Here is a 26,893-nt window from a genome sequence, read left to right as displayed (position 1 = left end):
TGGCATGTGGGATCCTCCCGGACCGGGGCACAAACCCGCGTCCCCTGCATCGGCAGGTGGACTCTCAACCACCGCGCCACCAGGGAAGCCTGGCAAGCGGATTCTTAACCACTGTGCCACCAGGGCAGTCCTGCCCGAGACCTTCTGCTGGCAGAATCCAGAGGCCTCTAAACACCTCCCGCTCGGCTACCAAAGAGCAGCCCGCTGAGCCCCAGAGTTCCTGACAGCATCCCCCATCCTAGCTTCCTACAGGGAGGGTTTCTCCAGCCCGGCGGAACGTCCAGCTCTCACAGGCAGCTTCCGTCCTCAACACAGACCAGCTGGGGCCTCACCCTGCAAGGAGAAGATTTTCCTCTGCCCATCCCTGGGGCTGCCAGCATGGTACTTCTGTCTCTCCTAGGTTCTCAGCCAGACAGCCAGGGTGAGGCAGGAGAGATCCCAGAGGCCTCACACCCCCGCCCCCCCGCGCCTGGGGAGGTGTTTAGAGGCCTCTGGATTCTGCCAGCAGCAGCTCCCGGCAAAGCTTCAGGGCCTTGTGCGTCGTGGGGCCCTGCCTGGGCCTCCTCTAAGCTTGGAGGTACGTGCCCCCAGTCTGGTGGTGGGCTCCTTATTTGGCTCAGTTTAGAACAGATTCAGGCTCATTATGGGGTGGGGGTGGGCATGGGGCCTGACTGAGGCAGTCTGTGAGCCCTGAAAAGTGAGGCGGGAAGCAGGCTTCTCCCATTCCCTACCGCAGTCGCTCTCCCGCACCGCGGCTGTGAGCCTGCCCAGTGGCCAGGTCCCCGGGCCCCCCGACCTAGGCAGGCTGCGTGACCTCAGGCATGTCCCCCCCCACCCCCCCGCCAACCACCACCACCGCTGCCAGCCCCAGCTGCCTCCTCAGCTGCAGGGTGGGGCTCACAGTGCGAATGAGTGTGTATCATCGAGCAAAAAGCACTAGATGTTGGTGAGTCACCTTTATTGTATTTATTATTCTCACTTGTATTGTGTTTACTGCAGGCCGGGTAGGGGGTGTTTCCTTTAAAATGCTTTTCCTGAGCCACAAGAACTCCAGGGCCCCTGCCTGTGAGTGGGCAGCTGGCACATGTCACTCCTGCAACATTTCTGGAAAGAAGGATGAGGTGGGCAGGCAGGCCCTCCCCGAAAGAGCTCCCCAGGCCGGCTCTGCCGGCCTCGGCCCCCCTGGAAAAGAAACCCAAACCCCAGAAGCAGCCCCCACTTGGGTTCACGAAGCTGGGTGTGCATCCCGGCTACCCCACAAGCAGCCTCCTCTCCGTTCTTCCCAGCCCCTTTCCTTGGGCTTCTCTGTGCTCCCCTCGTAGGCACTTCAGCCCCAGCCTGCCTGCTTCCCGCGTTGCCCTGGAAGATGCTTTCATACTTGCCAGGCTTGCCTGCTGTCTGCAAGACCCCACCAGCCTCCCGCTAGCTTGAAGGGAGCAGGTCCCGGGGCCCGCAGCACGCCTTCCAGTAACAGCTCTTGGGCCGACAGTTCCCCGCCCTCCCTGCTGCCTGCCCCAGATCCCGCGCTGCAGCAGCTCCGGTCTCCCCAGGAAGGGTGGCCGAGCCCTTTCCTTCAGAACGCCGGGCGCAGGGAGGGAGCGAGGCAGGCAGGCCCCTCACAAGTAAAGCTTCATGACCTTGTGTGTCGTGGGGCAGTAGCGGGCGTGGAGCTGGGCCAGCAGTGCCCTGGACGTGGCCTTGAAGCGCGTGCCCTGGCTCTTCTTGTTCCACACGTGGACAGCGTAGGTGGCATTGAGCAGCCGGGACAGCTCCTCGGGGCTGACATCTTCGAAGTACTTCTTCCAGTTCTGCCAGGGGATGGGGTAGAACGCCTCGTAGGGCAGGGTGGTGACGCCGCGGCAGGTGTGGCTCTCGCCCAGGCTGCGGATGGAGCACCACTTCTTGAAGACCCGCGTGAGCAGCTGCGGGCCCTGGTGGCCCCAGATCCAGCCGTTGTAGTGGGCCACGAAGTCACGCATGCACAGTGCCATGAACTCGTGGTGGCGCTCGAAGGCCAGGAAGGCGCCGTTGAGGACATAGCGGGACTGGGTGCCCAGCGCGTTGGTCAGGTTCCCCAGGTTCTTGAGGACGATGAAGTCCGTGTCCAGGTAGATGCCTCCAAACTTCCACATGAGCGCAATCCTGGAGGCATCAGAGAGCACAGACAGCATGTAGGGCTCCCACCGCCGCTGCAGGGCCGTGTACCAGGCTGCCAGGGGCGTGTCCCGAAACAGCTCCTCCAGGTCCAGCGGGAGCATCTGGACGTTGGGGAAGCAGCCCAGAAGCGAGAGGCCCAGGTGCCGGGGCAGGGAGGCGTTCCCGCCCGGCAGCCCCTTCATCAGGACCACCACCCGGGACTCAGGCTGGGCCCTGGCTGCTGACTCCACGGAGCACATGAACAGGAAGTTGGGGTCCGTCCGGTCAGAAGTCTCCAGGAAGAAGATGTTGCCGGGAGGTGGGGTGCCGGAGGGCGGTGTGTGCGGGACCAAGCGCGGGCAGGGTATGTCAGCAGGCAGGTTAGAGAACTGTCCTTGGTCCCCGGGCTCTCCCACAATGTGCCAGTAGACCATGACGGAGACCAAAAACATGAACTTGAAGCCGATGATGAACAGGGTGCAGACCCACTGCCTCTGGGCACCCCGGAGCAGCCGCAGCAGGCAGTCGGGGGGCCTGGACGTCATCTCCCCAGATGATATCAGGAGCCTCCAGCAGGAACTGGCTGGTCTGTAAGAGACGAGCACCGCATTCGGGCAGGCCACTGGCATCCCTGACCCAAGAAAGACACTTCCTACAAACACCAGCCACAGCCAACGCCGGCTTCCAGAGCCCACGGGCCTGCCAGGTGGTCAGAGCCCCATCTCCGTCCTCATCTGTAAAATGGGGGCAGCGGGCCATGGACTGAGGTCTGAGCAGGGTCCCTTTCACTCTGTGACATACCTGTGAGCTCCCCAAGGGCTGGGCCAGCACCACCTACGACGTGCGGCCAACGTGGGCCCAGGGCAGGGTCTGGCCTCTCGGCCTGGCAAGGCCTGTCCCCTTTGAACTACCAGGCTGGTAGCCTATGACCTGAGGCCCAGTGCATGCACCTCTCGGTCCCATTCAGTTCCACCAGCCGGGCCTGGAGCTGGTCCAAGAGGAAGAAATGCCAGCAGCCACAGGGGCTTTGAGCAGGAGGCCTGGGGCTCTGGGGAGCCTGGGTGCTAGCAGCCAAGCTCGCTCAGGCGCAGGCCGGGTGGACCCTAGGCACGTGGGCATGCTGGCCGGGTCCCGAAGCCCTTGGGCAAGACATGACGGGGTGTCCTGGGCCCCTGGCTTCCCCAGCCCCTGACTAGAGGGAAAGGGACAGGGAGGTTGTGCTCTATATAGTTTGTGGCTTGACTAGTGCCGCTGCCCTTGGACTCTCATTCTCTCGTGATGCCCAGGCTGCTGCTGGCCAGGAGCAGGAACATTCTTGGGGGCCTTGCAAGAGGCTGGGAGGAACAAGAGAGGCTTGCGGTGGGACTGTGTGAATGCCTGGGACATGAGGGGCCCCAGGTCTGCCTGAACCAGCAGCAAGACGGTAATACTGGAACGAGGGTTATATTCATTCGTTCAGTGAATACTGACTATCCACCATGCACGTGTCAGGCAACCTTCTCAGCATTTCACACGTATTAACTCATTAGACACTCGCAGCCACCCTGTGGTGAGGAAACTGAGGCACGGAAGTCTGGTAACTCACGCAGACTCCTCTGGCCAGCAAGTGGCAGGGCGGGGTTTGAACCCAGGCCGCCTGGCTCCAAAGTCTGTGTTCTCTCCACTGCGCCATCCTGCCCGGCAGACAGAGCTTGCCACCGTGTGAATGCTCCTGGCACTTGGGGACTCGGTACACACTGACCTGGACAGTGCTCGCATTAAGAGAGTCCTGGCCGCCATTTACTGTAACCCCAGGGGACAGCTGCACAGTTTCCCCTTCAGAGGCCAGAAAGCTTGGGTGCAAAGCGGTGGGGGACTGGGTGCAGCCTGGGGGCCAAGGGGGGCCCGAGTCAACCCCTCCCAGGACAGAGGCGTCTTGCGGCCCGAGGGTGGTGCCGGGAGCCCGCGACTTGCTCCCCAAGGCTGCGGCAGGGAACCGTGACCACGTCATGGGCTGGAAACTGACCAGCCTGGCCGGCCCATGGTGGCGAGGTGGGGATCCAGGCAGCCTGGAAGGCCTCCTGGAGACATGCCCTGGCTCAGCAGCCAACCTCCTCTGCCAACAAGAACTTGGTCCTTCCACACGCTCTCCATGCCCGCAAATCCATCTGCAAAAGATGGCGAGAGACAGAGTGAGGCCGGGCAGGCTGGGCCTGCGGCTCCGCTGTTCATTGATTCCTCCACTCTCTGGGCCCCTCGGCCCCTTAGGGAACATGCTTGTGAGAAGAGGAGAGTTAGGTGCAGCCCTGCCCTGGAGGAGCGCTCAGCCTAAGGGGAGACCATTTAGAGAGAGACAAGGACAATAAACTAGATGATGGCTGAATGGAGCAAAAGGACCAGCAGAGCGGGAGAAGGTGGCTTGACGAGAAGGGAATTAGCCAGATGGGCCTCCATGAGCGCCGTGGGGGCCTGCACACCTCTCACCCCGGGACCCGGCTCAGTGCCTGGGACACAGCAGCCACACAGGAAACGGACTCACTGTCTGATTCACTCACTCAGCAGCCAGAGGGCCGCTTTAAAAACACGAGTCCGGGGCTTCCCTGGTGGCGCAGTGGTTGAGAGTCTGCCTGCCAGCGCAGGGGACATAGGTTCGTGCCCCGGTCCGGGAAGATCCCACATGCCGCGGAGCGGCTGGGCCCGTGAGCCGTGGCCGCTGAGCCTGCGCGTCCGGAGCCTGTGCTCTGCAATGGGAGAGGCCACAGCAGTGAGAGGCCCGCGTACCACAAAAAAAAAACAAAAAACAAAAAAAAATTAAAAAACCCACAAGTCCGGCCAGGTAGCTCCTCGGCTCAGACCCTGAGTGACGTGGGAGGCCCAGACCACGAGGTGCTGCGTGTCCCCATAACCTGACCTCACACCCACTTCTCTCCCCATCACCGCCTGGCCTCCTTGCTCTTTCAAACCCATCCCCCCACGCTGCTGTCCCAGGGCCTCCGCACCTGCCGTTCCCTCTGCTTGGAACACTCTTCCTGCAGGTGTTCCCATGCCTCATTCCTTCACCTCCCTTTGGTCTTCACTCAAGAATCATCTTCCCACGGGCCCTCCCCAGCCTCTCCAAGACTCCAGCTCCCCCACCACTTCATAGCCTCCCCCTTTAGTTTATTCTCCCTAGTACTTATGCTAACATACTGTACGTTTTTGTACTTGTTTGTTTGGGTTATTTATTTGGAACATAACCTTATGAGGACAGGTAGTTTTTTGTGTTTGGTGTGTTTTGTTTAGCCTCCAGAAAAGTGCCTTGGTCTTGGTATGTAGTAAATAAATACTGAGTGAGTGAGTGTCTCAGCGTGTGGACCAAGTGAGTGAATGAAGGAGTGAGCAGATCTACGAGTGATCAGGGAATTAATGAATGAAAAAATGAATGAGTTAGCGAATCAGCGAGTCATGAAATGAGCCAGTGAGCACGTGAGTGAGGAAACTGCGGGTCACAGGGAGGGTGAGCTGCCTGGGATCCCGCAGCCAGGGTCGTGAGTGGCAGAGCCATGATGTAAACCAAGAACCTTGTGTTCCCCTGGCCCTGGTTTTCCCCTGCAGGGAGAGAGGCTATTTCGGTCCTGAGTATTTTTAATCCACTATGAACCACACCGATGGGTGCACAGTGCAGGAGTGACCAGGCTCTGCCACGGTGTGTGGGCAGTAGCAGGCTGTCAGGGAGGCGGGAGCCCTGGCTGACCGTGGTTGAGGGGCACAGACGCCAGCAGCACCGTATTTGGTGCTGGAGCCCAAGACCCGGGAATAGAAACTGTGTATGGGGCTAAGTTGGCCGCAGCCCAATACCCGTGTGACCTCAGGCCCAAAGCATTCTCCTGGTCCCCTAAATGGGCCTCCCAGCTGCAGCCCAAGTCCTGGCCTTTGTCAGTTGAGCCTGGCATGTTCCTGCCACGTCCTGTCTCCCTGCCTACCACTTCTAGCCCTGCACTGGGGAGGCATTCCCAGTTAGCACAGAACTGTGGTCACATCTCTGCTCTAACTCCTTCTGTGACTCCCTGTCATCAAGATCCCCCGTGATCCATCTCAGGCTGGAAGTAAGGGCATGGCTGGTGGAGACAGAGGGCTAAAGGTCTGGCCAGAGCCCTGTTGACCCGGCCCTCGGCACCAGCTCTGTGGACCCCACTTTGAGAGCACAGGGGCCAGGCTCAGGCGCCTAGAAAAGGCTCCCGTACTAAGCGCTCATCACCCCTTCATGGCCTGCACCCACCTCTGCCCCACAGCAGAGGTGCTCCACCCCTGACCCTAGGTGGGCTCCTGTGTCCCGCCCAGAGCAGGAGAAAAGGGTTGTAAGTCAAGTGTAACTGGGGTTCCCAGGGGAGATGCGGAGGCTGTCTGCTGGTTTTGCTTGCCCACCATCCAGTCCCACTTTTTTTTGTTTTTCCTTTTCTTTTCTTTTTTTTTTGACGTGGACCATTTTTAAAGTCTTTACTGAGTTTGTTACAACACTGCTGCTGTTTTATGTTTCGGTTTTTTGGCCACGGGGCATGTGGGATCTTAGCTCCCAGACCAGAGATCGAACCCGCACCCCCTGCCTTGGAAGGCAAAGTCTTAACCACTGGACCGCCAGGGAAGTCCTCATTCCCACTTCTGATAACAGCACCCCAATTTCCTTTGGGGAACCACCCCTGCCCCACAGAGTCCACTTCCAACTCTGGGGTGGCCCCGTGATTCAGGTCTGGCTACTGCCTGTGTCGTGTTCTCCCAGCCACAGTGACTGGCCCCACCCTCTACCTTTGGAGATTAGAAGGTGCCATGGATGCTGGTGACCTGCTCACCGGGAGAGGACATGCACAGGACCAAGTGAACACAAGACAGAAGCCCTCTGGCAGTAACTGGGTTTAGGAGCCATGAGCTATCCCAAACTAGAGACAACCTGCCCAACCTCTCATGCTAGAGGGGGTGAAATTGAGGCTCAGATATGCTCAAACCGACACAGAATCACAGCCGAGGCGGGACTAGAACTCAGCTCTCACACCAGCACACATGTGACTAGATATCGGGGTTGTGAATTCTCCAGTGTTTCCCTCCCATGGGCCCTGGAGGCTGGGAACCAGCTCTGGATGTGGCCTCAGGGGATGCAGGCAACTGCCTGTCCTCTACTTCTGGGACAGGTCACGTAATGCCAGGGCCCTCAGTTTCCTCACCGGTGGAAGGGGAGCACAGTGTCTGCCCTAGGTACTGCGTGCACTTCTACCTGCACTTGGACCTTGCTGGTTCTGCTGTTGGTTGGGGGGTGGGGGGCGGTTTGGAAACCAAAGCCTGTGGGCAGATACGCATAGGAAGGGCAGAAGAGGCACTGCCAGAGGGTCCTTCTCTTCCTGGAGGCCCACAGGACTGAGGAGACAGCAGCTGATGGGACCCTGTCCTCTGAAATGGAGGGCGGACCCCAATCTGAGAGGAAAGGAGAGCCTCAAAGCAAATGATCACACCTGAAGATTTCTCCAATCAGTCAATCAATCAGCAATTAATCAGTGCCCTAACCCCACCCCGTCTCGACCTCTCTTCCTGCTTTCTGTCCCTGGTCTCTCTCTCGGTCCCTCCCACCTCTTCCTCTCCCTGCTGCCCCTCCAGGTCTGTCTGTCTGTCTCTCCCTCCATCTCTCTCCCTCTCAGCCAACCCTGGGATGCCTTTGTTTGGTCCCTGATCCCACGACACCACATCGGGGGCAGAGTTGCAATGGAAAGACACAGAGAGAGACAGGGGCCAGAGACCAGGTTGACAGGACGGAAAGGACCTGGAGGGGCAGCTGCCTCTCCCCTCGCCCCAAATAAGCTGCTCCCCGAGCGAGGGACACGAAGGCCCCAGCTGGCACCTGTGCCCCATGCCAAGCAGAAGAAACCAGGATTAATTATGTACTGGGAGGTTTGGGGCTGGGGACCCAGGGGGGATGCAGTGGGTGACAGAGGAGACAGGGAGCCTGCTGCATCCTTCTGCTCGATACGGAAGCATCTCATGGGGTCAGGAGGCCCTGGCCCAGCTTTAGCTGGGGTCAGTGTGTTTCTCAGTTCAGCCTGACCACCAGTGAGGGGTGCAGCTATTATTCCAGCTAATCGCAGCCCCCGCTCCCTGTTTAACTTTCAGAAAATTTAGGTGACTTGTCCAAGGGACCATAGCTAGTGGCACTGGGGCTGGAGTCTGCTTCCAGGTCTACCCAACCCTGCTGAATTTGCTGTGTGACCTTAGGCAAATCACCTTCCCTTTCCCTTTCCCTCAGATTCCTTCTGCACAATGAGGAGGGGAGAACAAAGCTAACCAAACGTTCTAATGGTGGGGACACAGGGCATGTGCTGATCAACTTCCTTGATAAGTTAACATTTTGATAAGATACCTGAGGCTATACATTGAGGTATCCAGGGGAAGGTCACCGGCCCAGGAAATGGAGCATAGAATTCAAACCCAGGTCCCTCCTGACAGCTTCTGTTCTGCCACTAATTGGCTATGTGACCTTGGACCTGTGCCTGCCCCATATCCTTTTCATCCACAAAGCTGAGGGGGGTGGGCTCTTTGGTCTTAGAACTCAGACCCTCCTGGGTGTGAAAAATCAATACTTAGAGTTTCCAAACCCTACTTGAAGGGTCTGCTGTCCTGTCTACCCCCACTCTTTCAGGGCATAAATAAATGATTTCTGCTCAAGAATTAAGAGTGACAGTTACTAGACGTCAGTGACCCTTGTAAAAGTGGCGTTTTGGGGCTTCCCTGGTGGCGCAGTGGTTGGGAATCCACCTGCCGCTGCAGGGGACACGGGTTCGAGCCCTGGTCCGGGAAGATCCCACATGCCGCAGGGCAGCTAAGCCCGTGTGCCACAACTACTGAGCCTGTGCTCTAGAGCCTGCGAGTCACAACTACTGAGCCTGCGTGCCGCAACTACTGAAGCCTGTACACCTAGAGCCTGTGCTCCGCAACGAGAGAAGCTACAGCAATGGGAAGCCCACGCACCGCAGCGAAGAGTAGGCCCCGCTCGTGGCAGCTAGAGAGGGCCCATGTGCAGCAACGAGGACCCAACGCAGCCAAAAATAAAAATAAAATAAAATAAAATAAACTTATTAAAAAAAATAAAGTGGCTGTTTTCAGAGCAGAGGTTATAAAATGTTCCCCCTCCAAAGCCTGTAAGGTATTCCAAAGTCAGAAATCAAGCAGACAATGGCTTGCTCTTTGGGGGATATACAAACAGAAAAATTAGAGAGGCGGAGACCTCTTTTTCCAATAGGAATAAGGCAGATTCTTAGTTCTGAATCTTCCCTCTTCAACTGATGTCAGACAGAGCGACAGGGCAAAGAAAAAATAAAACACAAGCTACAGCATTAGGGAAATCAGGAGCAGGAAAAACCCCTAAACTCCAAGTTACATGTAAGTGTGGCACAAAGCACGTGAAGCCAGCAGATACAGCAGTGAGCGGGGGGGAAAGAACGGGGTGCAGGGGGCACCCAGTACCGCAAGATTGCAGAAATAAAGGAAGAGGGAGACTTCCCTGGTGGTCCAGTGGCTAAGAATCCGAGCTCCCAATGCAGGGGGCCCGGGTTCGATCCCTGGTCAGGGAACTAGATCCCACATGCCGCAGCTATGGATCCCGTGTGCTGCAACTAAGACCCGGCTCAGCCAAAAAAGTAGATAAATAAACAAAAGGAAGATGAATAAGACAGGAGCTGGGGGCTTAATGAACCAGGGGGGTTCAAGATTGGAGGCAGTGGCCTCTTTTCTTTAAATAATGGCAGTTTTATTTTATTTTTTTGTTTTATTATTTTTTTTGGCCATGCCATGCTGCATGTGGCATCTTAGTTCCCAGACCAGGGATCGAACCCATGCCCCCTGCAGTGTTAAGTACAGAGTCTTAACCACTGGACCTCCAAGGAAGTCCCCGGCAGTAGCCTCTTGAATCGGGTTGGGTTCTGAGAGGCAACAGAAGAGTGGATGCAGACAAAGGCCATATTTTAAAGGAACAATCCATTCATGTAAAAACAGAGGAGGGAGTCTTTCAGCAGAGAAATCTAGAGAACAATCCTGGCCTCTCTCCCAATTTCCACCAAAACCTCCTGTTAGTTGCTAGTCCAGGAAAATTCAACTCATTCAAATAGAGAGAAAAAAAAATTGTTAAAGGCATAAACACAACATCCATACAAATAAGCTACGTGAGTGAAGAGGGAAAGGAACACTGATGTTCCCTCGTGTATAAAGAAGATTCACTATACAAATATTGCCACAAAACAAATAAAAATTCGAATTCATAATTGCAGCAGGATTTAAAACAGTCAAAATAAAAACCTTGAGAAAGAGTAATTCCAGCTTGAGGGAAGACCAGAAAGCAGAAATACAAGAACTGGAGAAGAAATGGACAGAAAGAGAGATGGCAAGCTATGAGGATGGGGACTTCCCTGGTGGCGCAGTGGTTGAGAATCCGCCTGCCAATGCAGGGGACACGGGTTCAAGCCCTGGTCCTGGAAGATCCCACATGCCACGGAGCAGCTAAGCCCATGCACCACAATTACTGAGTCCTCGTGCCCCAACTACTGAAGCCCAAGCACCTAGAGCCCGCGCTCCACAACGAGAAGCCACCACAACGAGAAGCCCACGCACCGCAACGAAGAGTAGCCCCCGCTTGCCACAGCTAGAGAAAGCCTGTGCACAGCAACGAAGACCCAACGCAGCCGAAAAAAAAATAAATAAGCAAATAAAAATTTAAAAAAGAGATATGAGGATGATAGGTGAGAACTGATAGACATGCTACATAAATAGTTGCATGTGTGCAGCAAATTCAAGTTTTGCTTTTTGGAATGTCCTAGAATTTCTTTTCCTTTTAATATTTTCTACCCACAGTTGGTTGAATCTGTGAATGTGGAACCCACAGATATGGAGGGCTGAGGGTACAGCCAAGCTGTTCTTTAATACAAAGGTTAGAGGGACTTCCCTGGTGGCGCAGTGGTTAAGACTCCACGCTCCCAATGCAGGGGGTCCGGGTTCCATCCCAGGTCAGGGAACTAGATCCCACATGCATGCCTCAACTAAGAGTTCGCATGCCACAACTAAGGAGCCAGCGAGCTGCAACTAAGGAACCCACCTGCTGCAACTAAGACCTGGCGCAACCAACAGCCACTATGGAGAACAGTATGGACGTTCCTTAAAAAACTAAAAATAGAACTACCATATGCCTCAGCAATCCCACTACTGGGCATTTACCCTGAGAAAACCATAATTCAAAAAGAGTCACGTACCACAGTGTTCACTGCAGCTCTATTTACAACAGCCAGGACATGGAAGCAACCTAAGTGTCCATCGACAGATGAGTGGATAAAGAAGATGTGGCACGTATATACAATGGAATATTACTCAGCCATAAAAAGAAACGAAATTGAGTTATTTGTAGTGAGGTGGATGGACCTAGAGTCTGTCATACAGAGTGAAGTCAGTCAGAAAGAGAAAAACAAATACCGTATGCTAACATATATATATATATATATATATATATATATATATATATATATGGAATCTAAAAAAGAAAAAAAATGGTACTGATGAACCTAGGGGCAGGACGGGAATAAAGACGCAGACATAGAGAATGGACTTGAGGACACAGGGAGGGGGAAGGGTAAGCTGGGACAAAGTGAGAGAGTGGCATGGACACATATACACTACCAAATGTAAAATAGCTAGCTAGTGGGAAGCAGCCGCATAGCACAGGGAGATCAGCTCGGTGCTCTGTGACCACCTAGAGGGGTGGGATAAAAAGGGCGGAAGGGAGATGCAAGAGGGAGGGAATATGGGGATATATGTGTACGTATAGCTGATTCACTTTGTTATACAGCAGAAACTAACACAACATTGTAAAGCAATTATACTCCAATAAAGATGTTAAACAAATAGTAAAATAAAGGTTACACACCAATAGTTTCAAAATATAAGGACTTAGGCAATAATGTATTATGAGGAAAACTGAGGAATAAGCACAGCCAACCAAATGGTGATTGGAATAACTTTAGTAACCCCTCCAAAAAAGAGATGGTAGGAATAAGGATGACATAATGGAATGACAATGTTACCTAGTCAGGCAATGTAAAAATGATACAACTAAAGAAGTTGGTAGGGCAGGCAGAAAGAAGGTAGAAAGTAGAACAATCTCAGTCATTGCCTTCTCTTTAACTACCAGGTGTAAAAGCTAAACTAGTAAAAGTTTAAACATATTTAAAGCACACAGGTGATAGTAAGAAGGATAACACTGCCCAATTTTGTAGCATCGAATAAGATACATCATTATGTCACGTAACACTAAGAAATCAAGATGCTGCCAATTAAGCAATGTTACTTTGCTTTCTCATCATGTAGAGTTTTTCTTTTGCAAGAATGTTTTAGTCAGATTTTTTTCACGTTTATTTTTTTCATTTTTGGCTGCACCGCACAGCCTGTGGGATCCTAGTTCCCCGGCCGGGGATCAGACCCTCACTCCCTGCATCCTTGCATTGGAAGGGCAGAGTCTTAACCACTGGACCACCAGGGAAGTCCCTTAGTCATATTTTAAAATCACCTATCACACCTGTGCACACATAAGAAGGAAAATGACTGAAATAAATTTAGTAGGGTGTTCCTGAAACTTCACCACACGTAAGACCTGAATCTTCTGAATGACTTCAACTTGGTGTCGCTGATGTCTGTGTTTTCCCACATGGTACCATCAAGTCCAGTCTACACAATGGACTTGAGCATCTGAGGATTTTGGTAGCTGTGAGGGTCCTAGAACCAATTCCCTGCGTGGATACCAAGGGACAACCATATATTAATCTCTGGCCACACTTACCATCAAGTGTGGGTGATACAGCACCTCTTAAAAGAGTGCTTCACTCTTGTCTCCAGGATTTTCTTCTGAGCTGTGGACACCTCTTCAGGTTGTCATGTCACTGCATGTGCAGGAAGTGGTAACTGTCATGAACACCACCTGACTGAGAGCTTCCAGGGGCACTGGGATGGAAACAATATATGCCTCACTCACTCAATACAGTATCGGCTGAAACGCGGTAGTGACAAGAGAAAGGAGAGGATGAAGAAACAAGTTAAATTTAATGTTGTTCATAGAAGACAAATAATAGATACTATCTAAAGAAAGAAGGAACTAAGAGTTTTTTTTGTTTTTTTTTTTTTAATCTTTTGGCTGCATCGGGTCTTAGTTGTGGCATGTGGGATCTTTTGTTCCGGCAGGCAGGCTCTTTGCAACGCGCAGTCTTCTCTCTAGCTGTGGCACATGGGCTCCAGAGCATATGAGCTCCGTAGTTGCGGCACGTGGGCTCTCTAGTTGTGGTGTGCAGTCTCCGTAGCTGCGATGCATGGGCTTAGTTGCCCGGCGGCATGTGGGATCCCTGACCATGGATTGAACCCATGTCCCCTGCATTGGAAGGTGGATTCTCAACCACTGGACCACCAGGGAAGTCCCTAAGAGTATTATATAAAGGATAAATATAAATGCAGCCACTAGAACAAAAATACAAGCTTTCCTAAATATCAGACTATTTATTTTTAAATCAAAGAAAACAGACCACACAGTCAAAGAATAAAGAATATAGCCCTCCCACATGCACAAAGACACATACACACATACTGCTCACAGCACGGGAAAAAGATAACAGACATCAGTCGTATCAATAAATATAAATAGATTTAACTCACTTATCTTTACACAGAAAAAGATTTTTAGTTTAGATCTCAAGCAAAACCATACTCTATCCTGTACTTGAGAGACAAACATCAAAAAACGTGATTTAGAAGGTTACAAGTAAAAGAATGAGCAAAGGTTTAAAGACACATAGAAACAAAAACAAAGCTGGGGCCATAATCTTAGTATCTGACAATGGGAGCTAAAGCCATACATCACTGAATGAGACAAAGAAGGGCCATTTATAATGCTAAGTGGTATAATTCACAACGCACCAAAAAACACTGCAGCAATTTTCAGGAAGAAGAAACTACAGGGATATCAGAATAACCAGACTGAAACACACTAATAACAGACTTTAATTCACCTCTCTCAGCCCAAGAAACACAAATAAGAATTCAGAAGACCTACAAAATAATCAGAAGGTACTACTCTGTATCAAACTCTCAATTCACTTTCTTTTCAAGAGCTGATGGAATATTTATGAAAATTGAAAACCTTAGCAACACCCATAAACATAAAAAACGCAGACATTTTATAATCACAAGGCAGAATGCCTAGAAATTAATTTAAAAGTCAGGAAATTAAAAAAAAAAAAACCTCTCTTGGACAATTCTTCAGTCAAAAGGGAAAATACAAACTGAATTTATAGGATTTCTAGAAAACAACCATAATCAAAATATCATGAATCTGAATCTATACGATACAGCTGCAGAAATACTCAAAAGAATATTTACAGCCTCCAATACATGTGACAAGTAAAACAGGACAGTTTAAAAGAAAGAAAGAAAGCACCAGGCTAAAAATGTTAGAAAAAGAACCACAAAATAAACAGAAAGAATAAGGAAAGAAAGATTACAGTAGAAAAAGTTAGGAAGCAGATAAGCAGTAGAACTAAGAAATAGGGCCAAAAACTGGCTCTTTGGAAAAAATTCAATAAAATATATAAATCACCATTAACCGAATTAAGGAAAACAGAAAGTGAAAGGGATGAGAGAGCAACCAATGCAAACTGAGACATGCCAAATGGGAGAGTAACCAAAGGAGCAGAGGAAAACTTTTTTTTAAATCATAAGATAGTACTTTGCAAATAAAATTTAAAACCGGAAAAAAATAATTTCTAGACAAATGTAATAAATCAAGCCTGTTCCTGGAACAGATAGTCTAGACAGGCCAACTTTCACATAAGAAATAGAATTATACAAGATCATTAAGAAACAAAAGCAACCGGGCAGGACATTTTTAGAGAGGAATTTTACAAACTTAAATAACAGAAAATTCCAATGCTTTTAAAAGTGTTAAATAGCAAAATATATGAGGGAACACTTAAAAAAAAAATTGAAGTATAACAGAGACACCAAAACCTCACAAAGATTGCACAAGATACCCTACTGACGGATATTGCTTATGAATATTATTGTAAAAATCCTAAGACAAGCAAATAGAATTCAGCAGCACATCAAAAGAATAAAACATCAAAACCAAGTGCGGGGTCTTCCCTGGTGGTGCAGTGGTTAAGAATCTGCCTGCCAGTGCAGGGCACGTGGGTTCGAGCCCTGGTCTGGGAAGATTCCCACATTCTGTGGAGCAACTAAGCCCGTGCGCCACAATTACTGAGTCTGCGCCCTAGAGCCCGCGAGCCGCTGCTACTGAGCCCGCGTGCTGCAACTACCAAAGCCCACGCGCCTAGAGCCCATGCTCTGAAACAAGAGAAGCCACCGCAATGAGAAGCCCACACACCACAACGAAGAGTAGTCCCCGCTCGCCGCAACTAGAGAAAGCCAGCGCACAGCAACAAAGACCCAACACAGCCAAAAATAAATACAATAAATAAATTTATAAAAACAAAACAAAACCAAGTGGGGTTTATTCTTGGAATGCAAGGGTGGTTCCATATTAGGATATATCATTTATATAATTCATCCTATTCCATAGATCTAAGGAGAAAAATCATACTGTCATCCCCAGAAATGCTAAAAAAATTTGATAAAATTTCCAACACTCTTTCTGGATAAATTAGGAATCAATGGATACTTCCTTAACAAAATTATATATATCACCATCAAAGCCAAGAGCCAGCTTCATAGGGGGGTATGAGTACCCAGCTTCACACATGAGGGAACTCCTGTTGAAGACAGGAGAAAAACAAAGGTGCCCAGCACCATCACGGGCACTGGAGGTTTTCATCAAAGCAATCTGACAAGAGAAAGAAATTGGAGCTATAAAAACTGAATAGGAAAAAAAACAAAAAGCAAACCTGAAAAGAAAAAGTTGAAACAATTATTATTTTCATGTGATACTGCTGTATACCTGGAAAAGTCAAGAGAAACTATTGAAAAACTACTACTAACAAAAGAGTACTGTAAGGTGGTAGGAGACACACACACACACACACACACACACACACACACACACACACACAAGCAGACAGAGGCAGAAGATATAATGAAAGAAAAGACTCCCACCTACAGCCACCACAATACTCAGGGTTGAACTTAACAAAAGATGTTCAAAATTTACGTGAGCAAAATTTTAAAGCTGCTGACAACACAAAATAAAGTTGAACAAGTGGAAAGTTGCACTGTTTTTGGATAGAAGATTCAGCTTCATAAAAATGTCGATTTTCTCTAAGCCAATTTATAAACTGCACGCAATTCTGGAATTCAACAAGTTGACTCTAAAATTCATCTAGAAAAATAAACAAGCAAGAACCTACAGGAAAACTCTGAGGAGGGACACATGAGGAAGGAATGGCCTTTTATGAGAGATATTAAAACACAAAGTACCAATAATTAAAACAACCTAGTCTCAGCATATGAACAGACAGGGCAAATGAAATGAAAGAAATCACAGAAATACTGGATTGGCCAAAAAGTTCGTTCAGGTTTTCCATAAGACGTTACAGAAAACCCCGAATGAAATTTTGGCCATCCCAATAATATGGTACTTGCATATCCAGTAAAGGCAGTGTTTCCAATCAGTAAAGCAAAAATGGATCTTTTAATACAGGTGTTGGGCAAGCAGAGAAGCCACTAGGGAAAAAGACCAGATGAATTCATACCTCAGAATGTGCCCTAGGATAAACCCCAAATATAAAATAATAAATGTTTCGAACAAAACATGGGTGAATTCCTTTATAACCTTAGAGTTGGAAAGGTTTTCTTAATTATGTGTGAAATCCAAAAGCCATAAAAAAAAAAAAAGGATAAACTTGACTCCTTGAAAAAAAAAAAAAAACTTCCCAAAACCTTTCGCCAAATACCAAGAAAGTCAAAAATACAAGTGACAACTTGGGAATGACTTTTGTGTGTCCCTCAGATCCCAGAAGTCTAATTTTTCTGTTATAAAGAGATCCCACAAATCAAGGAGAAAAAAACCCAACAATTCAAAAGAAAATGGGCCAAGGACAGTTCACACACACACACACACACACACACACACACACACACAAAACGATGCTTAAACAGGTAAGCAAGACAGGGGAGCTTTTTGTAAGTAAGAGAAGTGCAAGTCAGAACACTCAGCAAATAAGATGAGCATGAATCCAAACCTTTGACAACACATTTTTCTGGCAAGGCTGTGAGGAAACAGGCCGCCCCCCATCCCCTGCACAGTGCTGGCAGGCAAGCCAAATGGTCCTGTTTCAGGGGCGGAGGACAAGTGAACAACATCTATCAAAATTACACATACATGTGGGACTTCCCTGGTGGCGCAGTGGTTAAGAATCCGCCTGCCAATGCAAGGGACACAGGCTCAATCCCTGGTCCGGGAAGATCCCACATGCCACGGAGCAACTAAGCCCATGCGCCGCAACTACTGAGCCGGCGCTCTAGAACCCACATGCTGCAACTACTGAAGCCCGCGCGCCTAGAGCCCGTGCTCCACGACAAGAGAAGCCACCGCAATGAGAAGCCCGTGCACCGCAACGAAGAGTAGTCCCCACTCGCCGTAACTAGAGAAAGCCCACGTGCAGCAACGAAGACCCAACACATAGAAAAGTAAATAAAATTAAAAAAACAAAGTTAAACATACACGTACCCTTTCACCACGCCATCCCAGTCTGTGAATTTATCCTACGGATAAGTGATATTTGTGTTGGTCACAGGTTTGTTTGCAACTGCAAATGCTTAGAAACAACCCAAGGTCTTTCTTGAAGGGACTGATTAAATACTCAGTGACACCGATACCATGAAAAACAATGTCTGCTCCCAGCGGGCAGGGACCAAGGCCACTTCTACTCATTAGTCTGGTCCCACATGGCCAGCGCAGACCCTAGCACATAATAGGTGCTTAATACATATTCTTGAAAGAATGAGTAAATGATCCCTAAACTGCCCAGAAAGCCAGGATCAAATGAGGTAACCAACCCAGGGGAGTGGCATCTGCAAACTGTAAACCATGAGCGGGTGCAGATTACAACTGTTGGAAAGTGTAATTGGTACGTTCTGCCTCTCCATCTGAGGGTACAAAATAAGGTCAGAGGCTGTGTCCCTTAATATTGAAGTACCTGAGTACTCAACTGTCCCAGGAGAGAAAAGGTGACCTTCCCAGCTCAGCATGGCTAGTAAACGGGGGAGGGGGAGTAGGGTTTGCCTCAGGTATGCCTGTCTCCAAGTCTCGGACCTCCTCTCTTCCCCGAGGCCATCCCTCCCTCCCGGAGTCACTGCCGCTCTGCAGTGAAGCCTGGGCTGAAGGTCAGGCTGCCTGCGGCCAGCTTCTCACGAGCAGGATGGAGTCACTTTCTGCTCAGTTCAGGGAGGTATAAGACACCATGTATCTGGACAACCACACATTTGCTCTCAGGGAAACTGGACTGGGAAGACTGGGGGCTGGGGTGCCACTTTATGCAGAATGGTTAGGGATGACCTCTCTGAAAAGCTGACATTTGTGCAGAGACCAGAGGAGGCGAGGCACACGCTGTATGGATATCTGGGGAAAGCATGTCCAGGGAGGAAAATCAGTGAGTGCAAAGGCCCCGAGGCATGTGAGCCTGAGGTGCTGCCAGAGTAGCAAGGTGGGAGGATGAGGGCACCAGGAGAGGAGGCCAGAAGGATAAGGGGACACTGGGCCGGAGGGGGAGGGGGGGGGCGGGCTTGAGGGAGGACTCGATAGCTGATTGGGAGGGGCTGCCACTGGGAAATTTTGAGGAGGAAAGGGTTATAGTGTGACTCATGGCTTTTTTTTTTTTGCGGCACCCTGCGGCTTGTGGGATCCTAGTTCCCTGACCAGGGATTGAACCCAGGCCCTCGGCAGTGAGAGCGCGGAGTCCTAACCACTGGACCACCAGGGAATTCCCTAGTGTGACTTATGTATTAAAGAAATCTTTAAGATCTGGGTACTTTTAAAGACTAAACCCCAGGGGACGTGCCGCAACAAGAAAGCAGTTATGGGACTATTGTGATAATCCAGGGGAGAGGGAGTGTAGACAGGAAAGGAGGGGGAGAGCTTCTCTGAACAGATTCCCCCAGGCCTCTCCCTGCCCCGTCAGTGCTGTGGCCACAGCCCAGCTCAGCTCTCCCCGTCATCTCTCTGTCTCTGTCGGGGGACCCACTACCCCAGCCTCCTCCCTGGCTTCCTGCCTCAGCCCCAAGAAGGTCTACAGACCCCACAATGCTGAGACCTTGCGGGCACTTCCCCTCAGCGCTGCGCCTCTCCAGGCCCACGACCTCCAGACCAGCCAAGCTGGCATCTGCCATTTTGCTCAAACCATCAGGCTCTGGGAATTCCAGGTTTATGCAACATGCTCTTCCCTCTTCCCAAAATGTCCCTCCCTCTTCCCAAAATGTCCCTCCCCACTCCCGTGCCAGGAACTTCCGGAGCAGAAGAGGTAGGAAGTTTGCCACTTGCCAAGAACACGCCGCTTGTCAGGCACCCTACCAAGCACCGCTCGTCCTGTGTCTTCATGTCCACCACAGTGGCCCCTTCTACAAACGACAAAACTAAGGTACAGAGGAAAGGGGCTACCCGGCTAGTAAAGGTGGGAGGCAGGATTTGCACCCACCCAGGAGTGTCTGCTCCCCAGTCTCAGGCCTTCCTTCCTCAGTCTCTCCTGACCTAGGTTGAGTAGAGCCACCACCTCCAGGAAGCTACCTGGATTTTGGCACAGCTCTCACTGTGGCCCGTGGGCTGGGTCCCCGGTGCTGCACGCACCAGCACACAGTAGGAGCTCGTGGCTACCTCCCAAAGGAGCATGTGTGTAAGCAGCCCTCACTCCAAACCCTGTGCTTCGCCCACAGCCTAGACCACCGGCAGACCTTCAGAGCCCACAGGTGGGTAAGTTCTCTGGGGAGGGGCCAGGGTGAATTTGGCCTTGGAGTGAACTGGGATCAGAGGAATGTGGGCAATGAGCCAGATGTGGCTCACCCTGCCGGAGACTGTAAATGACATTAAATTAGGGAGGGCCTGGCACATAGCAGACGCACCATAAATGCGCGATGACTGGTTGAGTGGTGAGGGATACAGGAGAGCCATCTGCTACCCTTAATGCCTTTGAAAACGATGGTAAAACCTTGAAAGGAAAACCAACTCCTCTCTACTGCTCAAACTGGGAATTCCAAGTTTCTGAAACATGCTCCTCCCTCTTCCCAAAATGTCCCTCCACCTTCCCCTACCCGGCAACCTCCTAACCATCATAGGTAAGATGAGAGCCATTTGCCAAGAATCCGCCACAATTGCTGTCCCGGTTCTCTTCATACCTTTGGGTACTGCCTCTGTATTTCCACAGCATGCATGCACAGACACTTCGCCAACGGTGGGATCACAGGGGGTGGGGCTTCCAGTCTTTCTAGAGTGTGTGTGTGTGTGTGTGTGTGTGTGTGTGTGTGTGTGTGTGCCGCGCGCACATGGTGGAGGTGCGGCGGATGTCCAGTCACCACCCTGCAGTGACACCTCCTGCTTCGCTCTTTATCTTGAAGACTTGAGGTGAGGGCACATGACATGTCAGCATTCTGGTAATACCCTTTCTAGTCCTTTTCTGACGCCTCCACTCACACGGAGCAGTGTTTACACAGAGCTGTGGACAGGAGACGCACAAAAAGTGATCCTATTACACCCACTGTTTTACACCTGGCTTTATTTTTCACTTAAAAATATGTGGGGCCCCTGTCTTCTAAAACTAGGTGGTGGTGGTAGTTACATAACCAGACCCACTTCTTCTTCTTTTTTTTTTTTTGCGGTACGCAGGCCTCTCACCGCTGCGGCCTCTCCCGCCGCGAAGCTCAGGCTTTGGACGCGCAGGACCAGCGGCCATGGCTCCCGGGCCCAGCTGCCCCGCGGCACGCGGGACCCTCCCGGACCGGGGCACGAACCCGCGCCCCCCGCATTGGCAGGCAGACTCCCAACCACTGCATCACCAGGGAAGCCCAGACCCACTTCTTAAAACTCATCTAACTGTACGCATGCAATGGTGTGTAAATTCTACCTGAGTAAAACTGCTTGGAAATATATGCTATGCCTTCCCATTATGTCAGTAAACACAGCTCCATGCCCTAACTTTCCAGGGCTACGTTGTATCTCATCATCTGTATCCCATCTTGACTACTTTGACTACTGGAAATGTGGCTTCTTTCTTTTTGCTTTTATAGACAACTCTGTGGTGAGTTTCTTAGCACTTACATATTTGAACACATCCTTGATTACCTCTATAGGACTGGCTCCTAGAAATGAGCTGCTTGGGTCAAAGGAAATGTAATTTAATGTTTTAGATACAGATCATTCACTTGTCTCCGGAAGGGTTTTAAAAAGTCCAAGTTCTCTCCAGTGTCAGGGCGTGCCCACCCTTCCTATCCTCTCACTGCAGGAAGGGATGGGCGTGGCTGAGTTAACATTTTTTAAAAGCTCCCGGGCAGGCATGGAGTTATGTGGTTTAATAATAACAAGAGTGTATATTTCCTGAGGGCTTACCTCGCACAGCCAAAAGTCAAAGCGGTTTTCCTTCAGTAACTCGTTTAATCCTCCCGATAGCTGCCAGGCAGGTCCTCTTATAATCAATTACAGCTTGAGTTGGAAATGAAGCACAGCTGGGATTCAAACACCCTCGGCCAGGTGAAAGGAGCCAAGTTCACCTGGGACTGCACCACGGCCAGGGGCTTAGATCTCACTGTGGTAAAGAAGAGGCGCTTGAGTCTGAGTCTCAGTTCCCTCATCTGTAAAATGGGGCTGACAGCACAGGATGGCTGAGAGCGTTTAAAAAAGACCAGGTAACAAAGCGTCTGGCACCTAGAGGGGGCTCAGTTCATGGAAGCCTGCCCTCAACTCAGGCGATTGCCTTGGAGGCCTGTGGGAAGAAGCAGTTGAAGACTTCAGACAACTGGGAGGGGAGGGGTGCCTCTCTGGGCTCCGTATCTGTATCTGGGACAATGGCTTCTGTGCTTTCAAATCGAGCCTGCTCACAGAACGTAAAGATCTGTTTTCCCATTTTCTCACGTTCACCCAGCAACTCAGACTTTGCACAGGTGTGACATCTAGAAGGCTGTGTGCTCCTGCTGGGTGAGAGCGTGGGCGCAGGGGTGACTGTGCAGGCACCCACAAGGAAGGGAAGGGGAAGGGGCCCTCCTAGCCCTGTGGCCAGCCCTATGGAGCTGGAAGCTCCTGGACTCACTGGGGTCTTTCCAGAGAGAAGACAAACAGAGGTAGACAAGGGAGGAAGGGATGCTCACTCACCAAGCACCAGACAGAGTAAGATGGGTACCGCTTCCCGATATCTACTAGAGATGGAGGCTCGGAGAGGAAAGCGATTCTCAAGGGCATGTGGTTAGTGCAGGGAGAGCCTTCTTTGAATCCAGCCCTGCCATTCATCAGCTGACTGACCCTAAGCAAGGCACTTCCCCTCCCTCTGGAGTTTGTCAGTGGGGGTGATAACACCTGCTACCTCCCAGGGAAGCAGGGAGGACTCAAGGGAATGGGGGGGCAAACAGCAACAGGGAGCTGGGGACCTCGGGTGCAGAACCCTCTCTCCACTGTTGCTTTTTCTACCTCCTTCTCTAGGAAGATCAGAGCCGATTCATAAGATGTCCTCCCAGCCCCCTCCCTCCCACCTCCTGTCCACATCAGCTCAGAAGATCCCTCTGGACCAGTTCCAGACCCCTCCTACCTCCTGCGTCCTCTGGGACCTCCCTCATTCTACAGACCTGCCCCTCCTTCTCCAGGGGCTGCGGCCACTCCCTCTTCTGGCTCTTTCCCATCAGCTTATAAGTGCAGTCAAGTCTACCTTATTGAAAAGCACACACACAGATAAAGTAAAATAGTAAAAACGTGCTGCTCAAATACACATACCATCAGCAGCAAAAGCAGAAGCCGAGTGACAACCTGGGAGGAGATCTTTGCTGCAAAGAGACCGGACAAGGGGCAAACATCTCATTGATGAACTCAAACAAATGATTACGAAACACACAAAGATCCTAGATGTTCATACTCTTTCACCCAGTAATTTCATTTCCAGGAAATAACAAGAAATGCACACTCATAGCCTAAGGAAGTGGACAATGGTACAGTCCCTTTGGAGAGCCTGCTGGTTCTAGGTATAACCATGCTAGAGGTTCATATCCAGTGACTACCAAGTAATTCCCTTTCCAGAAAAAAATCTGGCAAAGTATAAATTTATGTATGAACTCAATGTAACATCTAAAAGAGCCAAATATTTTTTTTTTTTTTTTTGTGGTACGCGGGCCTCTCACTGTTTTGGCCTCTCTCGTTGCAGACCACAGGCTCCGGATGCGCAGGCTCAGCGGCCATGGCTCATGGACCCAGCCACTCCGCGGCACGTGGGATCTTCCCGGACCGGGGCACGAACCCGTGTCCCCCGCATCGGCAGGCGGACTCTCAACCACTGCGCCACCAGGGAAGCCCGCCAAATATTTTTAAAAAACCAACAAAACCTAAATGTCAAATGAGGTCCATTAACTAAATAAGATGTAGCAATAAGCACTGAAAAATATAAAAAAATAATTTGAGAAAGGTGAGGAATTTGAGATGTTTGTATAAACAAGACACTCAAATATGTACCAATGTGTTTTTTAAGAAGTCTGGCAGAAAGGGCAACTTTTAACAATAGTCATATCCAAGTGATGTGAATGCGGAATTTTTTCCCTACTTCTTTCAGTTAATTCAGTCAAGCAAAATGTAGTGAATGCCTACTATGTGTCAGGCCAGGCACCGGGCTTCAGGCAAGCCTCCTCCCTCCAGGAGCTTCCAATCTGGAGAGAAGGGGTAAGGCTCAACCGGAGGTGAGGGCACACCTAAGAGGCGCCTGGCTGGAAGGAAGTGCATTCCAGAGAGCACTGCCTGAGCACAGCTTGGGTAGCCAGGTCAAAGGTGGAGCCATCCCCTCTACCCACCTGGAGGTGCAGCAGCTGCGGGGTGGGGGAGCTGTGGTGGGGAAGAGCCGTTTTCACACGTCAAGCTTCCCTTTTCTCATCCACCCCTTCTGGTCTTGTTAAAAATGTCCCTGGCAGCCACCTTGTCTCGCTCTGCTCTGCCCGAGGGGACCTGCATCCCCTGCTGACCCGGGTCCTTGAAGATCTGGACCGCCATGGCCGCGTGGGTTTGGGAGCTGCTGGCTGGGGCTGATTAGGTAATGTGGTGAGTCACAACTTTCTGAGGTTCCAAGTAAGTCACCTTGAAAGATTTTGCCAACCCTGCACACACTGGGGACCTGGGACCCTTGCACACAGAAGGAGCAAGTCCACTAGCGTAGGCAGCTATAGGGCTTCGATGGATACAGGGAAGCAAAACACATTTTACAGAATTTCCACTTCGGTGTTTGTCCTCTGATATCTATCGCGTGACCCTAGCAGACAAGGAGGGACAGGCACCAGAGGCACTAGAAACATGTTTGGGAGGAAAATGAACAACTGAGAGGGTTCCATCTCAACCCTCCTTTTCTTTTTTTCCTGTTTTTATTTGGGCCTGATCTGGGGACTCCCCTAGGGGATCTGGCTGTGGGCACTGAGGGGGCAGTCCCCTCTAGCCTGGGCCCGGCTTTGTCACCCTGAGCAGGACGACTCCTCCTTCATTGGGAGGAGGTAACAAAGGGGAAGTCCTTGGACAGCTGGAGTGGAGGCAGGGGCGAGGGGCGGGGGGCGGGGGGGGGCGGGGGGGGGGCGGGAAGCGCCAGAGCCGGAGCATACCAGGTGTTCCCGGGTGTTTGTAGAAGGAGGGCACAGATCGATTTCAGAGACCCCAAGGGGCCTCCACAGAGCGGTCAATCACTCAGCATTTGGGGGAGACCAAAAGGGTGTCCTTCTGAGAGAAGGGTGGCTTTTAACCCTCTCAGAGCTAGAGGCTTAGCTGAGTCTGACGAGGAGGTGGGAACTTCTACCCGCAGGTGTCAGATGCGGAAACTGAGGCCAGGGGACTCCCCTAGCACGAAGGGGAGTGGACTCTGCGACTGGACCTCCGAGCCAGAGCCTCTCCCAAGCACACCACTGCTCCCACTGGGACTCAATGTTTCCCATCTGGAGGAGAGGGAGGGAGAGAAGCACGCCCGAAAGAGGGAGTGGTCTGAGGTTCCGGATCCCTGAGAGCGAGCGCTTAGGCCCGACTTTCCCCGCTTCCCGGATCCTACCCAGGCCGTCCCTCCATCTGGAGAGCCCTTCCCCCTTGTCGGCGGTCCAAAGCCTCAACATCCCTAAAGGCCCGGGGGGACGCCTCGCATCCCCCGCAGTCTCCCTTCAGACGGCCGCTCCCCACCCCTCTCCCCAGCGGCGCCCCCTCCCGGGCCAGGGGCGAGTGCAGCGGGCGGTGAGGTCTCCCGGGGCCATGCCGTGCCCCCAGACAGAGCGGCGTGACTCGACCAAGGATGCAGCGCGGGCCGGCGGAGCCCGCACTCGGACCCGGGCTTCTCGCCCTCGCGGGCCCTCTCTCCCGCCGAGGGACCCCGGGCCGGGCGGCGCTGCCCGGAGGGCTCCCGGGCAGGGTGCGCCCTCCCTCCGCGGGCCGGGCTCCTGGCCCAGCCGCCGCGCTCAACTTGGAGCGCAGCTGGGATGGAGGCGGCGGCCGGGGTACCAGGGCGCCCAGTCGGTGCGCACACAAGGGTCCCTCCGGGACAGGTGGCCCGGGCGGGCGGCGGCCGAGCCCTCCCCACCCCTCCGCAGCCCCTGTCCCTTCCCCTTCCTTCTCGGAGCGCTCCTCCCCACCTGTGCCCGGGGAGCCCCCAGGTCAGTGTCCCGGAGCCCGCCCAGCTGCACCCTCCGCAGAGCCCCTCATACCTCAGGCTCCCGTGGCTCCGGGAGGCGGCCAACTGGGCCCAGCGGGCCGTCGGCGAGGCGGTAGGAGGGAAGTGCCCCGAGCCCGGCAGGCGGGAGCACCGCCCCTCAGGCCCGGGGCGTGGTCAGCCCCGCCCAGCCCCGCCCCTGAGGGGTCCCTTGCATCTTCACCGCTCCCGGCGCCCGGGTCTGAACCATCACCAAGCCGCGGGCCAGCAGGTATGGTGCGCTCGCCGTGCCTCCCTGCTGCCTGTTCTATGGGTTTATAATCCCATTTCCCCTGTGTAACAGGTGAGAAAAACGAGGCTCAGAGTGGTTAAGTAACTCAACTTCAAACAGCTGAGAAGGGGCAGTATCGGTATTTGAACTCGGGCCTGCCTGACGCTACTGTACCTCCTCACAGCGTGACCCGTGCTAAACGTTTTGCCTGCATCCCCCAGTGTTTTACCTTCGCCGCTCTGTCCTTTCCCCCCTCACTCTCCTCCTTGTCCACTGCACACTTGCTGTGTTGTCTTCACTTCCTCCTCGCCCGTCCTCTCACTCAGCTGATGACCAGTGCCCAGGCCACTGAGAAAATGCAAACACTCCATCCCAGCCCCGGGAGCAGTCTGCCTCAGTATGTGCCGTTGAATGAACGACTCAGAAGAAAATTCCCACCAGCTTCCACCACCCATCCGTCCACCTCCTGAGATGGTGCCCAACCTCCCCTTCCCTCTGGGGACCAGGCTGAACCGGCCCAGCTGGCCCGGAAGCCCCCTCCACTTGTCCACAAGATCCCACCCTTCAAGCCAACACCGATCCAGTGATTCTGTCCTCTCTCCCCTCTCCTCAATCATTCCTGTCAATTCACACGCTGTTACTTCTCCTATCCTAAAGCTAAAACCAGAGAGGA

At 51.9% G+C, this 26,893-nt stretch overlaps 1 protein-coding gene across 19 annotated transcripts; it reads right to left on the bottom strand.

The window, feature by feature from the left end:
• Positions 1-941: 941 nt before the first annotated feature.
• Positions 942-26,106, bottom strand: A4GALT (alpha 1,4-galactosyltransferase (P blood group)). 19 transcript variants are annotated; one of them, XM_032645083.1, is made up of 6 exons: positions 21,701-23,120; positions 20,494-20,810; positions 12,950-13,110; positions 4,671-4,856; positions 3,878-4,283; positions 942-2,724 (listed from the first exon to the last, which is right to left on the bottom strand). In XM_032645083.1, the coding sequence occupies exons 5-6, from the start codon at positions 3,913-3,915 to the stop codon at positions 1,617-1,619; spliced, it is 1,146 nt and encodes a 381-aa protein (XP_032500974.1). In that variant the 5' UTR covers positions 3,916-4,283; positions 4,671-4,856; positions 12,950-13,110; positions 20,494-20,810; positions 21,701-23,120; the 3' UTR covers positions 942-1,616. The 19 variants fall into 19 exon arrangements, with proteins under 19 accessions (XP_032500974.1, XP_032500976.1, XP_032500968.1 ...); XM_032645085.1 differs by lacking the exon at positions 20,494-20,810 and adding an exon at positions 17,837-17,871; XM_032645077.1 differs by lacking the exons at positions 4,671-4,856; positions 12,950-13,110; positions 20,494-20,810 and adding an exon at positions 26,005-26,100 and having other exon boundaries at positions 21,701-21,896; positions 23,072-23,121.
• Positions 26,107-26,893: the final 787 nt, after the last annotated feature.

The sequence above is a fragment of the Phocoena sinus genome, chromosome 10 (genome assembly GCF_008692025.1).
Source record: "Phocoena sinus isolate mPhoSin1 chromosome 10, mPhoSin1.pri, whole genome shotgun sequence".
NCBI lineage: Eukaryota > Metazoa > Chordata > Mammalia > Artiodactyla > Phocoenidae > Phocoena > Phocoena sinus.
Note: the sequence above shows the minus strand (reverse complement) of the source record. Positions and strands in the feature narration are given on the sequence as shown.